We start from the raw sequence: 20484 nt of genomic DNA, 5'->3' as shown, positions 1-20484 counted from the left end.
ACAATGTGCTTATAGTTGTGCAAATAAGGGCTGATGTTTTGCTTCTTGGGTGTAACGTTTTGCTAATAGTGTTCTACTTTTAACTTTAGTGTGTAAGCAATCCAAAAAAACTGTAAAATCCAACATTCTGAGATAAAAGTCAGAATTCTTAGATTAAACTCAGAATTCTGACTTTTTTTCTCATATTATACTGAAATAAAATATAAAAATCAGTTAATTTGTTTTTATTTTTTCAGTGGCCCTAATCCTCTTCCGTAGTTTTGATAGTTCAGTATTCAGTTCTATTTTTCCATTAAATCTATTAAATCATAAAAAAATAAGAATAAAAATAAATAAATCTATTTAGAGTCCATTTAGAACTAATAATTTGGTGCTGAAACTCACAATTATTACTGTCAATTTCATAATTACAAATTGGAAACGCATAATTCTGATTCTAAAACTAATTCACATTACTTCACAATTATATTTTAAGAGTTAGAAGCTCAATACAATATTTAGATCTCCCCAAAAAACATCAATAAGATACTGGAGTTTGCAGTTTGGACTTTGCATCTCATAACTATGACTTTAAAATGTATATTTATCTTCGTAAGAAAATTAACATGACATTCATGAAAAAAACTTTGGGATTCTTGAAAAGAAGAGTCAAGGAAAAAAAGAAAGAAACACCAGGTGTCTGTTTGTAAACTCTAATAACTTTTTTATTTGTTTTATTTTGCATGTATTTTTGGATGCATTTTGTTAAAGTAAACGATGAATGCCTAATGTCTGCACCAGTTGGCATACTTTCTCAGAGCAGCAGGGTTAGTTTCAGTGAACATATCCAGTTACATGGAGGACTTGTCCCTGTGATCAGAGCCATACCTCTGAACAGAGAGGGACGGAGGGGCTCTGCTCCCATCACAGGCTCAGGCCAAAAAAGGTAAGTTCATATTTGTAATTAATTTAATGAACTTGTGTAGACTAAACTTAGAAACAAAGAAGAGTTTAAATGTATCATGCTTTCTTAAAATATTACAAGAATAATAGACCTAAATAAATGTATGAAAAAAAAATCCAACATATTTAAAAAAAAAATTACTTCTGTAGTCATGGTTCTCCGAAAAATAATAAATAAATAACAGCTTCTCTACTGTTACTCTAAAATCCAGCTGCAATATCACTGACAAGGTCCAGAAAATAAGCTCATTGTTTTTCAAGATCTCTGCATTGCTATTAGGTGCATTTTTTGCATCAGATTTAAAGTGTTTATATTGTTTATTTAAAACAATAATGTTCTTACACCAATCTATTTATTGCATTTCCATTCCTTCCCTCAATTTGTCAGTAAAACAGGTTTTGTTCATGCCTACAGAGAGAAATAAGATTCAAGTTGAGACATCAGTTTCTTATTTCTGCCTTCTTCTTGGTTACAGCCTGAATGTATTAGGGCAGCTGACTGTTTCGGTTTTCAAAACAAGCCTATAGCTAAACTTCAACCATTACAAAATGACCACTAATTAAACAATAAACAAGTGTTGCTTTTTATTTCTTTATATTCCTGTGTATTATTACTGTTTTTTTCCTTTATTAATTTTTCATTTATTTTTTAACAGCTTTCAGAAATACTTTATAGCTAAGTCGTATTTATAGATATAAAGAATTTGCTTTTGTGATGAGGTGTTACAAATAAACAAGCAAACATATAGTTAACATGAATAAATACAGGAATGTGAATATTTAGAATAAACAAATGCAAGTTAAACATAATGGCAAGTATCAAATAACAATAACACTGTAACATTACATTAGATTATATTTTATATATACACAAATGTATATTTGATCTTTCACTTCATTTTTTATGATTATATCACTTATGTTTTAGATTTTTGTCAAACTAAAATATTTCAGATAATCAAACTAATTTTAGTATGTAAACAAAGACAAAGAACAATAAAGACGAGAAGGCACATCTTACTTTTACAAGAAATCCTCTTTAGGATCCCCAAACCTTTGGGGGAAATACTCTGTTCTCAGACAAAAATGACATGTTTAAAGGAGTGCATCTTGCTTCTATTCCATTATAAGAACGTCATACCCAAAGTCAAACATATTTTTTTGCAGCTTCAGGACCTCAGCCATCTTGTCATAGTTGATGGAACTATTAATTACCTCCTCTCAAAAAAAAAAAAAAAATCATAAAGGGCAGTGAGTCTGTGCTCTTAGATTTTGGCACCCACACTACTAAAAGGTTATGACCCAGTGGCCTAGTCAAAGCCTGGACTTAAATGCATTAGTTATATTTTAGCATAGTGTAAATTAATTTCTCAAAAAAGGACAGAAAATTCCTTTACCATGATATGAAAGACTCTCTTTCATATCTCTTCTTCAAAAGGGACAAGGTTGATTTGCAAAGTTTGTTTCCCTAACTAAGTATAATCCCAAAATGAAAATTAACTTCTGTATTTTATTGCATTATCTATGACTGATTATGCTGATAATGTTGCTTTGACCTGTCTAATAGTTTCCTTATCCGTTTTCTTTTGTCAATCTTTCTCTTGTCCTTTTTTGTGTGAACATTGATATATAACTTATATATCAATGTTCGAAAGCAGGATAAAAAGCATTGAAGCTTTGCGGTACCAGTCAGAGAAGGTGAGGGAAGCCCTGCTAGAAGTGAGAAGCAAAGCGACTGACCCTGTAGTGGCTGTTGAAGCCAACTCGCTTGCGGAAGAGATAGGTTCATTTAGGTTCCAGATTTGTTGTGTTGTCTGGTATGACATTTTGTCTAAAATTAACATCACGAGCAAGCTTCTACAGTCAAAAAACATGCAGCTTGATGTAGCAGTTAACCTTCTAAAAAAGAACAAAGGTGAACTTATCAGTTACCGAAAAACAGGCTTCTGTGATGCACAGGCATCTGCTAAAGAAATTTGTGAGCGGATGAACACAGAAGCAGTGCTGAAAGAGAAGCGATTGCGTTCTACAAAAAGGCACTTTGCCTATGAGGCTGCAGATGAGCCTATAGTGGATGCTATGAAGAGGCTTGAAGTATCATTTTTTAATGCCGTAGTGGATTGTAGCATTCAGTCATTGGAGGATAGATTTACATCTCTAAGTGAGGTTAAAGATAACTTTGGAGTGCTGCTCAATTTTAGGGAGCTTGATCAAAAAGTCCGGAGGGAACAATGTGAGCTTCTTGCGGAAAACTCACTTGTGGAGAGGAGGCTGATATTGATGGTAGCGCACTGGCATTAGAGATAGAGAGTCTTCCTGAACTTCCCCAAACTATGAAGACTGCCTTTGAGCTTCTCACATACCTCTCACAAAATGAGATGTTTGAGCTTTACCCAAATCTTTGGGTAGCTCTCAGGATAGCCTGCACTCTGCCTGTGACAGTTGCCTCAGCAGAGAGGAGCTTTTCCAAGCTCAAATTAATAAAATCATACTTGAGATCATCAATGGCCCAGGAAAGACTAAGTGGACTTGCAGTCATTAGTATTAATAACAAAGTTGGCCAAGCAATACCATACAATGATGTCATCAGTGACTTTGCCTCCAGAAAAGCTAGGAAGGAACGATTTTGAGGGTATTGTTGTACAATTCATTGTTGAACCCTTGCTGTTTTTTTGTTTGCTTTCCTTATTTAAGTATCTGTTTTTGTAACATTCTATTTTTGATATTAATGTTTGTCTATATTGGTTTTATTTAAAATATTGCACATTTAATGCACATTTGCAAATAAGTTATTTAATGTTTGTATTCAAAAGGTTTAATAAAACAAAGTATTGTAAGTATTGTTTATTTATTTTGTATTAATACATTACCATAGTCTATTCATTTTTAATATTCACTGTAACATTATAGAGTGACATTTGTGTCAGTAATCTTCTAGTATAGGTTATTCTGCATGGTAGGAGGGGGGGCCCCCAAATCAAATTCTGCTTAGGGCCCCCAAGAGGCTCGGGCCGGCTCTGGCATAAGCGAACTTATATATCACTTATATAAGTGATATATAAGTTTTAATTTTCTAAATAAAACAAGCACACACAGCAACCTTTCACTGTGTACTTAGAATGTGTTCATTTCAGGATGAGTTATAAAGTAATCAGAGAAAGACATGACAGGTTTAACGCTGATCTGCCTGTTTTTCTTCTCCTTAAGGTGGTCCAGAAAAATGTCTTCCAAAACGGATTCTCCTCCATCCTATGAGGATGCCCTGCAGCATCCTAAGACTGTTAATTATCCCTTCCAGACACAACATGGCACCCCTCTTACCCCTCCTCCATCTTACAGCCCCAGTCCCTCCGCTTGCCTCGGCCCGCCTAGCTACTGCAGCCAGGGGGGCGTCTACCCACAGGCCGGCATGTGTCCAGGCCCTGGCTTCTCTCAGCCTATCGTGCCCATCCCCACCCTGTCAGCAGGACTGCCTGCATCCAGCCCAGGTTCCCCGGAGCTTACACAGGCTTTCATCACTCACTTCTATTAAAATGATCTTCTGAAGTTTAAAAAACATTTATTTTCAATTCTGCAGGAGAAATGGATGACTTCATCAGTAACCAGTGGGAGACCACCTCCATTCGACATGCCTTTATCAGAAAAGTAAGGACTTGCCTTGATCCTCTTTGCCTCATTCAGAGACAAACATTGTATTTCTGTTGTTCAGGGTTAACAGCTCTTTGAATCTAACCTAAGTGTTTGTGGGCAGGTTTACTTGATTTTGACAATGCAGCTTGCTGTCACCTTTGCAGTCGTTGCTGTATTTACCTTTGTGTAAGTCTCCCTATTGATTCCAGTCAATTACCACTTCTAGCTGCTTAGTGTTGCAGATTAAAAGAAAGTCTCTGGTGACCATGTTGTCTGTTTCACAGTGATCCAGTGAAGGAGTTTGTCATTAAATTCCCAGCCCTGTACTGGGCTTCTTTGTGAGTTACCTTCAATAAACTTAACTTTAGACAGTTAAATGATTAGAAAGAGATAAAATCTGACTGATATTAAACCAAATTATTTATGTCAATTTGTGTTTAGTGCCTCAAAACCACATTCATGATTTATCTCCCTAGTGTTGTGTTCTTTCTGGTGTATTGTATTCTCATCTGCTGCAAAGAGCCAAGGTAGAGCAAAGCTTGTTTTCCAGATAAGGCTTTATTAAAAAATATATTTTTTGTTGTTATATATATATATATATATATATATATAATGATTTTGTTTCATTCTTGTGTAGGAGGCATTTCCCATTGAATCTGGTGCTGCTGGGAATATTTGTAAGTATTTGTAAGGAATCCAAACCGTGGGTGAGGAGTTAGAGTTTGGGCCAAATATTGGCAGCCACAGAGATGGAAGCATAAAAAATGTAGTTCATTGAAAACAAGTGGGGGAAAAAAAAATCCCTTGTCATTTTTTATTTTTCAGACCATTGCCTTATCTTTAATGGCTGGATCAGTTTCAAGGTTTGTTTTCAACTTTTTCTGCAGTGGACTATAACACGTTTTCCTTACATGTTGCCATGTTAAAGCCACAAACCTCAACGTATTTTATAAAGATTTCTGTCAAAGCCCGCATGAAACATTCTATAATTAATTAACCGGGCTGAAAATTATACATGGCTTGCAAAATATTTACCAATGGCCAATACTACAGTGGAAGTGGACCATTCAGCTCTTTTGCTTAGTAACTGCTTTGTAAAGCCACATATTGCTGTACCTATAGTGATTTGTGTGGGTTTTGTTCCAGTTTTTGCATTTTTTTTTTTTCAGTTGGAGTCTTCTCACTTATTTTCTTTGTTCTAATGTGTTTAACCATTGCATTGTTTTTATTATATACGTTGGGATTTTTTTTCTTGTAGCAGCATCTAACATGGTTTGCTCCAGTATTACACTGAACTCAGCTGCCTACATCATCCCATCAATTCAGATAGATCCCTGTCTGCATCTTTCTAAAAAAAGAACTATTGTTCCATCTCTCCCATGCTTCAAATTGATCTTTGTTCAGGATGATGTGCAGCTTTGTCCCACAGATTTTTACTTGCAAGATAAAAACTGCAAGATGAAGATATTATGACTTTATGTAAACACTTAACTTTCCAATAAAGGAGTCAAACCTTAGCTACAGCTCCCCTGAAGTTATAATGCTCTCCATATCCAAATAATCAGCTTAGATGGATGGCCATAACTTGGTAGGGGGGACAGTATTTACTAATTAAAATACTATTTTGTGCGATTGGTTCCACCGTATTTCAATTATGGGTTTCAGAGCAAAGGGGAATTTTATTTGCTGTCAAATAGGAAAGCAATGCTTCATTTTCCTTTGACATAAAATCATAAAAAGATAAGTTGAAACTTGTGGTTGATGCATGCCAAAATCTACAGAAGTTCAAAGAGTAGCATGCTTTTACAAACCTACAGTTATTCTGTCTTAAACACAATGTTTATGTTTTTCAGCTTTTATGAGACCAAAGCGGTGATTATCGCCATGGGAATAACAGCGATAGTATGCATCGCAGTGACAGTCTTCTGCTTCCAGACGAAGGTAGCTGAGGATGATTTTCTTCTGCGGTTCAGCAGCCTGTGGGCTGTCAGAGGAGGCCTTTGTTGTCAGTGTAAAAGAACTCCTTTGTCTCACATTACAACGGAGCCCTGAGCTCCTTTAAATATTCATAACATTTTGGGATTAGATGTGAATCCTGTCTGATGCAACTCCAGATATGCAAGTTGCATGTTTTGGCTAGTGCTTGCCAGAACAAGCCAAGTTTTTTTTATGTAAAATCTCTCACTTAAAAAGGATAAGGAAAAAATAAGCATATTTTCACTGCTTCTTTGTGTGCGTTTTGAAGCTTGAGGCTTCCTTTCATACTGTTAATGACTTGCTTCTAATCACAGGTGGACTTCACCTCCTGCAGCGGGTTTCTCTGCATCGCTTCTGTTTTGCTCATGATCATTGGGATCGTTACAGCCATCGTGCTCTCCTTCCAATATGTGAGGACTCTTTGGTCAAGTCCTTTAACATATTCTAGCTTCAACAGCAGCTCAAACTGAGTGTGATGTGTTACCAATTTTTACATTCAGAGGCCCTTCTTGTGTCACTCCACAGGTCCCCTGGCTGCACATGCTGTATGCTGCAATCGGAGCTGTCGTTTACACTCTGGTGAGTGAACGCAGTCATATTTTAAGGAGAGACCCTCAGTGTTGTGTTTAGTCTTAAATTGATTCAGATTACATTGAGAACAGATAATAAACCATTGAAATTAGATTTTTCTGGAATGTTAGAAGCTTGGGATTTTCTTTTTTAGGGCTAAATTTAATTAGTGTATTTTTAGAAAGTTTTACAGGAATAACAACATAGTGCAACCCTAAAATAGGTGCATTGTTTTACTGCATACTAATTAAAATTTCTAGATCAAGTATGTTGATATGCCTGATAATAAAAAGCGTTATGGAATGCATACTTCCAAGTATTTTGTTGGGGTTCTGTGGGACAGGGACAACTGAAAATGTACAGAAAGGAATCAATTTTCTCATGAGAACCTGAAAATTTTTTATTTGTAATGATTTTAGTGAATGATTTTGTTCTGGTCGGAATCAGAGACAAAAGACCGTTCTGCTGCAGATCTGTATATTGAGGATTGTTGTCCTGTTGGAGGGTGAACCTCTGCTTCAGGGTCATTACCTGCTCTACCTCCAAAAGGTTTTCTTCTAGACTGCAATGTAGTTAGCCAGAGGTGGTTCTAGACGATACTGACAACCCAGTCTCATGGGAAAATGTACCCCCACTACGTTGGTCCACACTGCAAAACGTAGTGGAGGTACATTAATGGCCATTTTTTTGTGGTACTGTTACGTTTCTTCTGCCTATACGCTTTCTATTGTTTTACGTCCTAGTCACGTGACTTTCAAGATTCCAGCTGGGAGAAGAAAAAATATATATATAGATGGCCGACATTCGCTCAGTTTCTGCATTTAAATGGGTTTTGATTACATTTATAGCGAGAAGTGTAGGGTTTATTTACATAATATTTACTTAGTGAACATACATAATCACCCGCTTGCTAGTTTTTGCTACGTTTTTCGGATCTCGTCAGGATTATGTGAAATTGCAACGTTTTGGCTGCTACCCATCGCCTAGCATTTAGCTGCCGCCCCGATTCAACATTGAATTCTTTGTGATTTAACTCCATCTGACGGATCAAACCCTCGCCACTGCGTGCGTTGCGTCTGAGGTTGATTTTCAGATCAATGTATTACGTCGTGGCATACGGGAGAAACTAATTAAACTAGTTAAAAAAAGGATCATGGGTTAAGATCGGATGTGTTTTATTTGGAAATCTACCGGATCCTTTGTGCATTTCACTTCCTGTTTGGTGCGATCTCATTGATGGATTTTGACCAAAGAGGAACTAAAAAAAAAAAAAACAATTTGAATACACAACCAGCATATCTGGAATCACTGACAGAGAGCGACCGGGACCAGAAGTTTATTAATTTCTCCCCATTGATTTCCATTCAAAATGTTTTCGATCCCACCGGGCTCTAGGGAAGGGGCGTGCATACCGCCACCTACTGTTCATGAGTGTGTAGCAACATTGTTTTACATCTATTAAATTCTATTTTTTAATTTTGTATTCTGAAGATAAATAAATAATGCTTTCCTTAATCAATAAATATCTTTTATATTTCCTTTATTTCCCAATAATCCTTTAAGACTCCATTCTTGGCCTGTCCTTTCAACTCTTTTCAATTTCTTCCTTTCAGGTCCAGATGTTTTAAAGTTCATCAATACATGTTCTACATTTTCTATCTCTCCACATCCTTCACATTTATCATTATTTTTCCTCCCTATTAAGTATAAATTGTCATTTAAATAAGTATGACCTACTCTTAATCTGATCATTATTATTTCTTCCCTTTGGTTTCTCTAATTAATATTTCTATTTAATACTGACTTTTGTACTTTATATAACCTTCTTCCTTTTTTATCTTCATTCCACCTTTTTTGCCATTTTTCAATTTCTTTCCTCTTAATAAATGATTTTCCTTTCCCTAAAGGAATTGTAATTGTTATTGCCTCCTCTAATTGCTAATTTGTCTACTACTACCCCACTACTACCCGTAGTGGGGGTACATTTTCCCACTTTGACCTTTTAAGGTTAGCATATTGACCAAAAGCTGACACCAAAAATAAAGCAATCGATTATTTACAACAATATGCTACATTTAATGAAGACTAATACAGATTTTACTCTCTTATAAGAATTAGTTTTAGGTTTTATAGGGGAGAGTTTGTATCGGCAGTCATCTGGGAATCTTTCATGTATTTACTGGTAAAGAAAAACCTCTCAACCCATTTAATGTAAATGTTGCGTCGAACCAGAAAGTTATTTGAAGAGCATAGATGCATAAATATGTGCATAGCTTTAACAAGGGCCTCATGAAGGTCTGCTCTGTTATTCTCTTTTGGAGAATATAGACATTGTGGGCATTCATTTCCCTGATAAGCTGGTGAAGATTCTTAGACATCCAGGTCATAATCATTCCAAAAAAAAACAAAAAACTTTGGACTTTGTTTTTCAAGTTTGAAGACTTCCGGACGTTTTTCAATTAAAAATTACAGTAGCCCAACAAATCCTTGTTTTGGCTAAGAAAATATGCAAATTGAACCTGATGCCTGATCCCAATAGCTTGACTCTGAACCGAATTTGATCCCTATTACTTTTTGGCCACATGCACATTATTGTACCGCCTGGTCAACCCTAAGAAAATGTTCTGGAACTGCCACTGAACTGACACCCAATGCATGGAGGGTAACCCAAAAAGGGCCATTGTTAGAGAAACTGGGTGCCTACAAAGTGCTGTTTTCAAGCTAATTAATGGAAAGTTAGGTGGAATGAAAAGTAGACAAATAACAATTACAATTCCTTTAGGGAAAGGGGAAGGAAAATCATTTATTAAGAGGAAAGAAATTGAAAAATGACAAAAAAAAAGGTGGAATGAAGATAAAAAGGAAGAAGGTTATATAAAGTACAAAAGTCAGTATTAAATAGAAATATTAATGAGAGAAACCGAAGGGAAGAAATAATAATGATGAGATTAAGAGTAGGTCATACTTATTTAAATGACAATTTATACCTAATAGGGAAGAAAAATAATGATAAAGGTGAAGGATGTGGTTAGATAGAAAATGTAGAACATGTATTGATGAACTTTAAAACATCTGGACCTGAAAGGAAGAAATTGAAAAGAGTTGAAAGGACAGGCCAAGAATGGAGTCTTAAAGGATTATTGGGAAATAAAGGAAATATAAAAGATATTTATAGATTAAGGAAAGCATTATTTATTTATCTTCAGAATACAAAATTAAAAAATAGAATTTAATAGATGTAAAACAACGTTGCTACACACTCATGAACAGTAGGTGGCGGTATGCACGCCCCTTCCTAGAGCCCGGTGGGATCGAAAACATTTTGAATGGAAATCAATGGGGAGAAATTAATAAACTTCTGGACCCAGTCGCTCTCTGTCACTGATTCCAGATATGCTGGTTGTGTATTTGAATTGTTTTGTTTTTTTTGAGTTCCTCTTTGGTCAAAATCTGGTCAAAATCCATCAATGAGATCGCACCAAACAGGAAGTTAAATGCACAAAGGATCCGGTAGATTTCCAAATAAAACACATCCGATCTTAACCCATGATCCTTTTTTTAACTAGTTTAATTAGTTTCTCCCGTATGCCACGACGTAATGCATTGATCTGAAAATCAACCTCAGACGCAACGCACGCAGTGGCGAGGGTTTGATCCGTCAGATGGAGTTAAATCACAAAGAATTCAATGTTGAATCGGGGCGGCAGCTAAATGCTAGGCTATAGGTAGCAGCCAAAACGTTGCAATTTCACACACACAAAAAAAAACAAGAACATATCTTTTTTTTTTTTAAGTTTATAAAGTAACCTACAACCTCGTTCTATCTAAATAATTTTTCTAAATTGTTATGAGGAAATATTAAAATGGTCTTGGGGACAAATCATTTAGTGTCTATAGTTAGCGCACATCATAATAAATTGATTTAGTATTGTACTGCAAAAACTGATCTAAAAGGTAAAAGTTTCTTAGTATATTTGCCCATAATTTGAGCGAGTAAATAAGATGCTCTACCAAAGGAGGGTTTTGGCCTTAGAGCAAAAGTAAATAGAGACCGTTTACTTGAAAGGTTTATTTTTAACAAATCGTCTTATTCTGTATGCAAATAGTCTTGCTGCTTAGATCAAAGTTGTAGCCATCTATTTATGAATAATTGACTTGCATTTAACATTTTTAAGTTTATGATTTCAGAATAGGGGCCAGGGTCCATTCTGTACTGGCCTCCCATTTAGAACTACCCACATATTTAGATCAATCCAGCTTCCCTGTCTCTTCAAGTTATTTTGTTCAAGTTGTGAAGCACAAATTTGCCAAATGATAAAAGTCCTGCTGACGGAGATCTAGCTTGAACTGTGGATTTCTGCAGCTTCTTTCAGTGAACAGCCAGGCCGCGGTTTTGTAGCATATTTCTAATTATTCTGTTGAACGATTCATCTTTAAAGCTTATATTGCTTTGGAAGCTGTTTTTTTTTTTTTTACTATGAGCACAGCAGACTTGCCTGCTGTGCTCATTGTTTTCATGACACCATTAGTTCAGTTATGTTCCCTAACAAATGTCAGACCCACACAAAACAGCTATATTTAATGCTGATAAATTAAACACAGAAAAAATAAGGTGACTTCTCACCGCAACCTGTGTTTAATTTTATCTGGAGGCACACTAAAACAGGCTGACTACAACACCTATACACATTTTTCAGATTCTTCTTTGCAAAATCACACAGCAGTTATTTGCCTGAATAAAAATGTCCTCATTAAAGCGGATGCATTTTTAATGTTTCATGTAAAACTTTTGTTTTCTTCATTTCTCAGTTTTTAGTGTACAACACCCAGCTTCTTATTGGGAATCGAGAGTTGGCCATCAGCCCAGAGGAGTACATCTACGGAGCGCTCTCTCTCTACGTCGATATTGTTCACATCTTCCTGTTCATCCTGCAGATCAGCGGAGCAGCAACAGAGTAAAGCAATCATCCAGCAACGTCTTAACATCAGTGAAGTCTTGATGTACAGAGTGTTTTTGGCAACGGTCTCACAATTACCGATGTGAACAGATAAAAAAACAAACTTTGTGTGAAAACTTTTCACAAATACGTAAACTTTAGTGTAGTTTCATTCATATCAGTGAACACTGAAAAACTTTGATGCTCTCCTTGGAGCGGGGCTGCAGATCGGAGGCTTTTACTCCCAACAGACTGTGGTTGATGGAAGGCACTGATTTGCTTTATTTTAACATTTTTAATTTTATGTGTATATAAGCTAACTTCGAATCCAATCAAAAATTATTTTCTCAACTTTTTTTTTTTAATTTCCAACAAATTGTTTTTTTTTTTTAAATCAGCAGTTTTTTTTTTTTTCATCAGTTAATTACAAAATACATGTAGTTACAGGCAAACTGTTGAAAACCAAAAGCATTATTCTGAATTTCTTTGCTAGTAATACAAAGGACTCTGATCTGTGTTAAAGTTGTTTAATCTCTCCATAATTAAACACTTATTGGGTAGAAGATGAATAAAAGGTGTGCAGCCTCCTCTGGGAGTGTTCTGGCCCACTTCCTGACGATACGCCTCTGTTTACTTGTTAGAAAACTATGCACACAAATCAATAAAGTACTTTCTATTACAGCTGCTTCATTCTTCTTAGTGATAAATTTCTATTGGCCTGTTAGAAAAAGTGGGTGGATACTTGTATTAATTCTCCATTCCTGAACTGTGGATTAGTTGTAGTTTCCGTCACCAAAACCTCTGCGATAGTCCAGAGGAGTTCTTTCACAAAGCGCCGTGCTCAGGGTGTGAGACGCTTGGGGTCACGGGGGAACATGGAGGTCTGACGCACATTGTGGAGACCCAGATACAGCATGCAGACTCTCTCCAGACCTGTGAAGGAGGATTGGTCAGTAACTAAAAAGAGTCATATTGGAGCTTATGGTCTTATAGTGGAAAAGAGGATGAGCTCCTTACCGATGCCTCCTCCGCCGTGTGGGGGAGCGCCATAACGGAATGAGTCAATGTATGACTTTATCTTGTCCAGATCTGGATCAGAACAGACAGCAGATATTTGTTAAGACACCATAAAACATTACCCCCCAAATCCTTTTAGAGTTCTTCTGTTGTAATACTCATCGTTCAACTGTAGAGGGAGACAATCCCTTTCAGATTCATTAAAGTTATGAGACCTACTGCAGGACTTCTTACCAATCTGGTGATGCAGAGCCCTTTCAGTCAGCAGCTGAGCATCGTGGACTCTCTGAGCTCCAGACAGGATCTCCTCTCCTCTCATGAACATGTCATAAGAGTTGGAGTATTTCTGTTTGGAGAAAAAAAAAAAAGAATCCCATTACATCTGTTAATCAATAGAGGCCATGTTAAATGTTTCTAAAGCTACATTAAACATATAACATTATCTTTAGATAAAATATTTTTAAATTAGCACAATTGTGTGAAAGTATTTATGACTCCTGACCCATATTACATTTTGCACCACAAAGCTTTTGCATATTTGATTAGGATTTTCTGAGATAAATTAACTTATAGTAGGTGCATAAGTGAAAAATAACGGAATTGTGGAATACTTTTTTTTTGTAATAGTAGAGAAAGTTGGAGTCTACACTTTGTGAAATGACCACAGCTGAACATCTGCGGCAAAGGAAAGAAACATTTGTGTTCTTTTCTAAGAACAAGAAAAAAAAAAAAGAGTTTGGAATAAAATTGGATAAAGAAGGAAGTGGATAAGCAATTTTCCAGTCTTGAAAAATGCTCAGTTGGTTTTAGGTCTAAACTTTGATTATGTCATTCCAATGATTAACTATGATTTGATCCAAATAACAGCTCAGCTCTGTTGCAGCTCTGGCTGGATGATGACTTCTGCTGTCCTACTGGGACCATCTCAAGTCTTCTGAGCTGAACTGTATTTATCTTCATCCATCTTCCCATCACCTCTAATCAGCTTACTTATCCCTGCTAAAGAAAATCCTCCCCATAGGATGGTGCATTTAGAGCAGTTTGTATTGTTACTTTTTGCCACATATAGTATTTTGCTCCCATCTGACTAGAAACATCTTCAGCCAATATTTCTGCATTATCCCGCCTTCTAGCCAGCAGTAAACTGGACTTCTGGTTGGGTTGTTTAAATTCTTGCTAACCATAAATTCTCAAAAAGCCAGCTTTGCACAAAGCATATCAAATAAGACACTTCTTTAATTTTCATTGCATAGAATAAAATTTAATTCTTTTAATTCATTATTTTTTAATCTGGTAAACTCATTAAAGACATTAAAAATTGTAGCTGCAATATGAAAATGTACAAAATTAAGGTAGCAAAATATTTACAGCAAACATTTCTGTAAATTAGTGTTATCATCGACTGCATGAGTTCAATGTTTGTTTATTCGGTTTTAAGTGAAGCCACTTTTCTTCCAGAAATGTAATATTTGAAAATCTACGGATGTAGATAAGCAAAAGTTTATTTTTGTTGTTTAGCTCATAGGGTTTTTTTTAAAAGAATTTTATGCGTAGCTGAGAAACTTACAGGGTTGTTTGGGTCAGGCATGGTGTAAAAAGGTCGAACAGCCAGCGGGTACTTATCCAGCACATAAAAGTCAGTATCATACTGCAAAAAAGAGGAACATGAACATTAATGGACATATTTTTGTTACTTGACTAAAACATGGTTCATGTTTTTCACACTTTGATATGAATACAGACATCAGTTGTTCATCAAGCTGATCTGATTATTTCATGCTTATGGGCTGATTTTCAAAGATTAAACTGCACAAACCTTTTCCTTGACGAGACGGCCGAGCAGCTTTTCATTAGGAGTGCTGAAGAAAAACAAAAAACACAGACTTTAAATATACGTTTAATTTGCCCTGAGCCACAACTTCACACAGCCTCACATTCTTTCATGACCTAATCAGCTACAGTAGGAAAGTTCAGAGGAAAGCCCTCTGATCACAAACATTTAATTAATGGTAGGTCCATGTTTCATATCTGCACTGTTCAGTGGTTTTAAAACTGACTTCAGCTTTTTTTCGCCCAAATTAAATCATCTGACAAAACGTGGCGTTTCTGGGCAGAGCATGTGTGATGTCACCTGACCTGAGGTCATCTTCGTCTCCCATCTCCACACCGGCCTCACGAAGCATGGCCAAGGCCTCGGTGTACTCCAGCCTAAGAGTCGGCTCCAGGAATTTAAAGGGTTCACTTGGGAACTGCTTGTTCACCGTCTGAATCTCCGTCTGGAAGCTGGAATAGAAACACTCATATGTTAAGAACACTTTTAAACAGACAAAACACTCACCAACCATTTGACTTTATTCTGCAAAATTTTCTTTTCTGGCTTCATAGACAAATAAACACAGATTTATGGTTTAACCACACCCATTCTTTTTTTTTTTTTTTTACAATAAAATTTTCCAAAAAACAACCAGCCCAAGGGTAAAAGTGGTATTGGCAGCATCATGCTGAGGGGATGCTGCTCTAGAACTTGAATTTGAGCCAGGATGCGAGGGGAAATTACTTCTTAAGCCCCATTTACTCTACCCTCTGAAAACCGATCAGTTAACAGTGCCGAGCTTGGTTTTTAATTTACACACCATGCTAGCACGGTTCTTCGCCTCCTAGTCACGATCTATGGGGCGACAGTGGCGTTGGATGTTGGAGTTTGCCCTGAAATCGAAGGGTTGGCGGTTTAAGCCCCGGCTCTGACTTTCATTGTCGTTGTGTCCTTGGGCAAGACACTTCACCTGCATAGTCTACTGATGGTGGTCAGAGGGCCCGGTGGCGCCAGTGTACGGCAGCCCCGCTTCTGTCAGTGAGCCCCAGGGCAGCTGTGGCTACAATGTAGCTTGCAACCATCAGTGTGTGAGTGTGTGCGTGAATGGGTGAATGAATGTGGTATAAAGCTCTTTGGTCAAGTCTCCTAACTTGAAAAAAGCGCTATATAAGTACATGCCATTTACCATATGGTAATACTGCTCTAGAGGTAAACACGCAAACCAACATGGCGGTGCCCGTGACATTCAAGAAGTTGTCAGAGTCAGGTGAAGAAGGCAGCCTTTGGTGAAATTACTTGACAGAGTCTGCTTTTTGGAAGTACGGCAAATGAATATCTGAAATTTCACGGTTATGACTGTAAGGAGATGACAAGGTCTGCTCACACGCTTTGTTATCTGAGAACCGAGCCAGAACTGAACCATGCTGAGCCCTACAGATGAGCTAGTACCACCATGTTAGCACGGTTTGGTTGTGTCTGAAGCGGTTTGGTTCAGCTGTGCATTCCATTTACAGTTATCTTGGTTACTTTGCTAGGACCGAGTGTAAAGGAGGCTTTACGTCTCTAAACCAGCATAGTTGCTAAAGAAACAGGTACAAATAAATTAAAACTGTTTTCTTTCACTTAACATATAAACTCTACTTTGAGTTAGTTTATTCCATAAAGTCTCAAAAATACTTTGATGTATGTGGCTGGAACGTGACTACCTGAAAAACCCTGGGGGGTTTTAAAACTTCAAATTTCTTAAAAAGGACAAGTTGCAGTTTCTCTGGAGTCTAAACATATGCTTAAAATAAATGCAAGCGTCAAAGGCAAGTCATAAGAACAAAAGTCACAAACTATTTTGAGAAAGAGGAACAAAAGTCATACGGTAAACTGAACGAAAAAGGGCAACTTAAACCGCACAGCCTGACATATGACCCTGTTAAAGAGTTGAACTTTTCCTCTATTTGTGCACTAACTTTGAAATTCATGAAGTGGGACTTTATTGTATCATGTTCTTCCTTTCAAATTTCTACACCAAGGCTGACAGAAATGCTTCAGGGTTTAATATGTGTGAAAAGATCTTCTCTCTGCCAATATCATCTGCTTCTTGCTGTGCTCATTAGCACCACTAGGGGGCAGTGCAGCCATATCATAAAGATAAGACACAAGCATAACAGTGAGGATGAATTTAAGGTTCTGTATTATGTTTTCTTTTAGCTTAATGAAGGAAACAAATAGTCATTTGACTGTTTACCATATATGAGACATTTTATGTCGAACTAGAATGTTTAATCCATTTATGGAAGCAGGCAATAAGGAGATTTTTATTTGTTCGTCTTTCAACCCAGAGGTCAAGGAGTAATAAATGAGTAATTACGCCCTCCTTCAGAATCAGATCAATCTAAACAAGCTCTAATGGAAACAATGAAGTTTCAATTATAAGAGTACAGTTAAGGGGAACAATACATACAGCCCATTTTCTGCTGCCGTTTATTTTGTGAAGTTCAGTAATTCCTCCTGCAGAAAAACATCCATATAAGATGCTGCTCCTCTCTCGCTTCACAGTTGGAATGATGTTCTCAAGCTCGCAAATTTCCCTATTTTCCTCCAAATGTAAGGATGCTCATTACAGCCAAGCAGTCTCTTTTACATCACACCACAGGACATGTCTCCTAAATCTAACATCTCTCTCCTGTGGGCATTAGGAAAATGTAATTTGGCTTTTTAATTGCTTTTGGAGTAATTGCATCTTCATCATAGAGTGGCCTTTTTCCCTGCAGCAGGACTTGCCTTTATTCACTGTGTGTAATGATACTCTCATAAACTTAACATCTTTTAAAAAAGCCTTTTGCTTTTCTTCTGGTATGCTAAGCAATTTGATCTTCGGACATTTTCATGGTGTTTATATTTTCACTTGATTATTCTAACAAATATGAGGATATTTAACACAAGAACCAAACCTGTGGAAGTCCCCATATTTCAAATATAATGAAATCCACTTTTAATTGTTTCGATGTGATACAAAGAAACAATGTGTTAAAAATGTCCTAAAATAAATCAGAGATATGTCTCCATTCACTCAAATGAGAAAATGATCAGACGTTGAAAAAGCTGTGGCACCGTCCTCTGGGCTTCAGTTAGTTTTAAAAGCTCATAGGTAATGTTTTATCTACTCTGTATGTAAGAATTTGTGGCAGGTTAAAAAAAAATCTTCTCATTAATTTGGTGATTTGGGAAATAATTTTGGTAATCTTGAAACAATGTAAAACAGGAATAATTTTCCCCAATTTCACTGCGTTCAGCTCCACTGCACAAAACCACAAACTCCCAGACCATTTAAATCGGCAAAGACTGGCAGTTTTTGAATGGCACACCGACAAAATTCAATTCAATTTCTTTTTTGCTGGATGCACATCCCTCCAACAGGAGATGGAACAATGACAGCATCCGAATATTCAAAACAGTTAACTAAAGATGCCTAGATTTGCTTAAAAACGTTGTTCTAATAAGATAATTCTGAGTATATTATGTTTACATTAGCAACTCTGTTGATCTAATGTGCGCATTTGGCTGTATTTATCGCTGTAGGCAATCAAAACATAACGATTGAACATTAAATGCACCAAATATGCAGCTTCTCTGCACTCATTATAATCACCTGCTGTTCAATGGAATTCCTGGAAATATCCGGATGCACAGAAATGAAAAGAGAAACACTGTAAACCTTAAATAATGCCTCGGTGGATTTGTTCTGCTTTTTACCGTATGCAAATATCTGTTGATGTTTATTTAGCTGTATAAGAAAAGCAAACTAAAAAAGAACAACCTTTTTGGGTTTTCCTGGTTTAGAAAGTAATGATAGGAGACTGAATCTGCAAAAACAGATTCTGAAATATATCAAACAGAAGTAAAATTTATGAAGCCTTTTCCGTTGCATTTGGATTTCTCAGCCTTTTATTAGCTTTAGATGTTTATCATCAGACAAATTTTAAGTGGCGTTTTATGTGATTTGGACCCAGTTTACATTCTGAATAAATTATTTATCAATTTAATACCTTCAACACTAACCAGACAGAAACTTTGTTTGTTCATTAATTCTTTCTTGAATCTTACTTGTCTCTCAGGCCCTTGAATATCTGCACCATGGTGTCGGTGATGGAGGCGATCACTTCATGGTAATGGTAGTTGAAGGCCATCTCTATATCCAGACCCACAAACTCAGTCAGATGACGGTGAGTGTTGGAGTCCTCAGCCCTGAAAACTAGACAATGAAGGTTTAACATCAGGGTCAACAGAAATAGAAAAGGAGGAATAAGAATGTTCAACATTGTATATTTGTCCAGGTGGAAAATCTATATTATAAAAACAGGAGTCAATGTTAGGAAAATATAGCGATAAATGGTAGGAAAATGTTTCTTTGCATTAATCTGAATTTTTTTTTTTATTCCACTTTTATTTGAAAAATGAACAAAAGCTTGTCGATAAAGTATAGAGAAAGTTAGTGTTGTCCTTTTTTTAACCACCCTAAAATCTAAAGTTGTGCAGTTCTGCTAAGTTAACACTTTTTTTTTTAATTCGCTTCTTGCAACACTTCCTGCTCAGAGTCTCCTCCAGCTTTACACATCAACAGACTGATATTCTCACCAAATTTCCAAACCAAAATACCGCAGACTCCAGTGGGTCATGAAGAGAGCATCTTAGCCACAGATTCAAAACCTAAACTCTAATCTTCTTTCTCTTTCTTTTCACAGACCTATCTAAACCTATGAACATGCTTTATCTTGCTTCAGCTTTCTTCTGTAGAGATAAGCAGTTTTTTCAGATGAGCTGAGGATTTTTGCAGCTCCTCCAGTGTAACCACTGGCCTCGGTGATAAACCCTCTATATCGATGATAAACTTAGACTCTGACATTTTCAAAGCTCATGATCTTTAAATCAGTCTAACTTAGCTGAATTGTCGGCTGAGCTCCTCTCTTTTCATAATCCAGTTCTCACTTATTTTCACAGAAATATTTCTGGTGCTTTTCAAGAAGCATCATGTTGTCAGAGTTACTATTTAGGCAACTTCTTCACAGACTGGTTTAAGGGTCTCTCAGTAAGCAGAGCTGACATTTGTGCCACAATACCTTTTATACTTTGCAGTCATGTGACTCTATGCTAATTACCACTTTATATCTCTACAGAAAATACAGAAAAATTTGGTTGTCAGATGTTCGATTTAAAGCTGTGTGTCATGACAGAGGATATAAATCATGTTTTTCCTCCCCTGAAATAAAAACCAAACACACACTACGTCTGACACCTTTTATGAAACACACCATAGATGTGAGCTAAATTTGAACAAAGCTAAGCTTCTGTCAATTTAAATTTCTTTTAACATTGCTGATCTCAGCTCTTTTTACTAAATCAGTGCTGAATTGGACCACTGTAACCATGGCAACAGCGAGCACAACGATGCCTGAAAAGCAGTAATGACCTAAAGCCCTTTGATTCCTCAGGTGTAGCCACAGAGAAACGGATAAAACACCACAGTCCGCTGTGGAAAACACGAAAGGTTGCTTTCTTCTTTAATAAATGTATTTTATCTCTGGACTCAGAAAAAAAAACACACCA

At 36.6% G+C, this 20484-nt stretch overlaps 2 protein-coding genes across 2 annotated transcripts in view; one reads left to right on the top strand and one right to left on the bottom strand.

Annotated features, from left to right (window-relative positions):
* Positions 1-788: 788 nt before the first annotated feature.
* Positions 789-12737, top strand: LOC119777474 (protein lifeguard 3-like). The gene is made up of 12 exons (XM_038276357.1): positions 789-925; positions 4150-4430; positions 4520-4587; positions 4694-4758; positions 4857-4910; positions 5049-5099; positions 5210-5249; positions 5398-5435; positions 6426-6513; positions 6864-6959; positions 7075-7128; positions 11929-12737. Exons 2-12 carry the CDS (start codon positions 4163-4165, stop codon positions 12076-12078), a joined length of 972 nt encoding a protein of 323 aa, XP_038132285.1. The 5' UTR covers positions 789-925; positions 4150-4162; the 3' UTR covers positions 12079-12737.
* Positions 12409-20484, bottom strand: part of dars1 (aspartyl-tRNA synthetase 1) — a 55851-nt gene continuing 47775 nt past the window's right edge. The window contains exons 12-18 of the mRNA XM_038276356.1: positions 18985-19132; positions 15210-15356; positions 14890-14932; positions 14641-14721; positions 13308-13419; positions 13074-13145; positions 12409-12989 (exon numbers count right to left, since the gene is read on the bottom strand). Coding sequence (XP_038132284.1) covers positions 12898-12989; positions 13074-13145; positions 13308-13419; positions 14641-14721; positions 14890-14932; positions 15210-15356; positions 18985-19132 — 695 coding nt within the window. The 3' untranslated portion in view covers positions 12409-12897. The remainder of the gene's footprint in view (positions 12990-13073; positions 13146-13307; positions 13420-14640; positions 14722-14889; positions 14933-15209; positions 15357-18984; positions 19133-20484) is intronic.

The sequence above is a fragment of the Cyprinodon tularosa genome, unplaced genomic scaffold (assembly GCF_016077235.1).
Source record: "Cyprinodon tularosa strain WSP-4 unplaced genomic scaffold, ASM1607723v1 ctg124, whole genome shotgun sequence".
NCBI classification, from domain to species: domain Eukaryota; kingdom Metazoa; phylum Chordata; class Actinopteri; order Cyprinodontiformes; family Cyprinodontidae; genus Cyprinodon; species Cyprinodon tularosa.
Note: the sequence above shows the minus strand (reverse complement) of the source record. Positions and strands in the feature narration are given on the sequence as shown.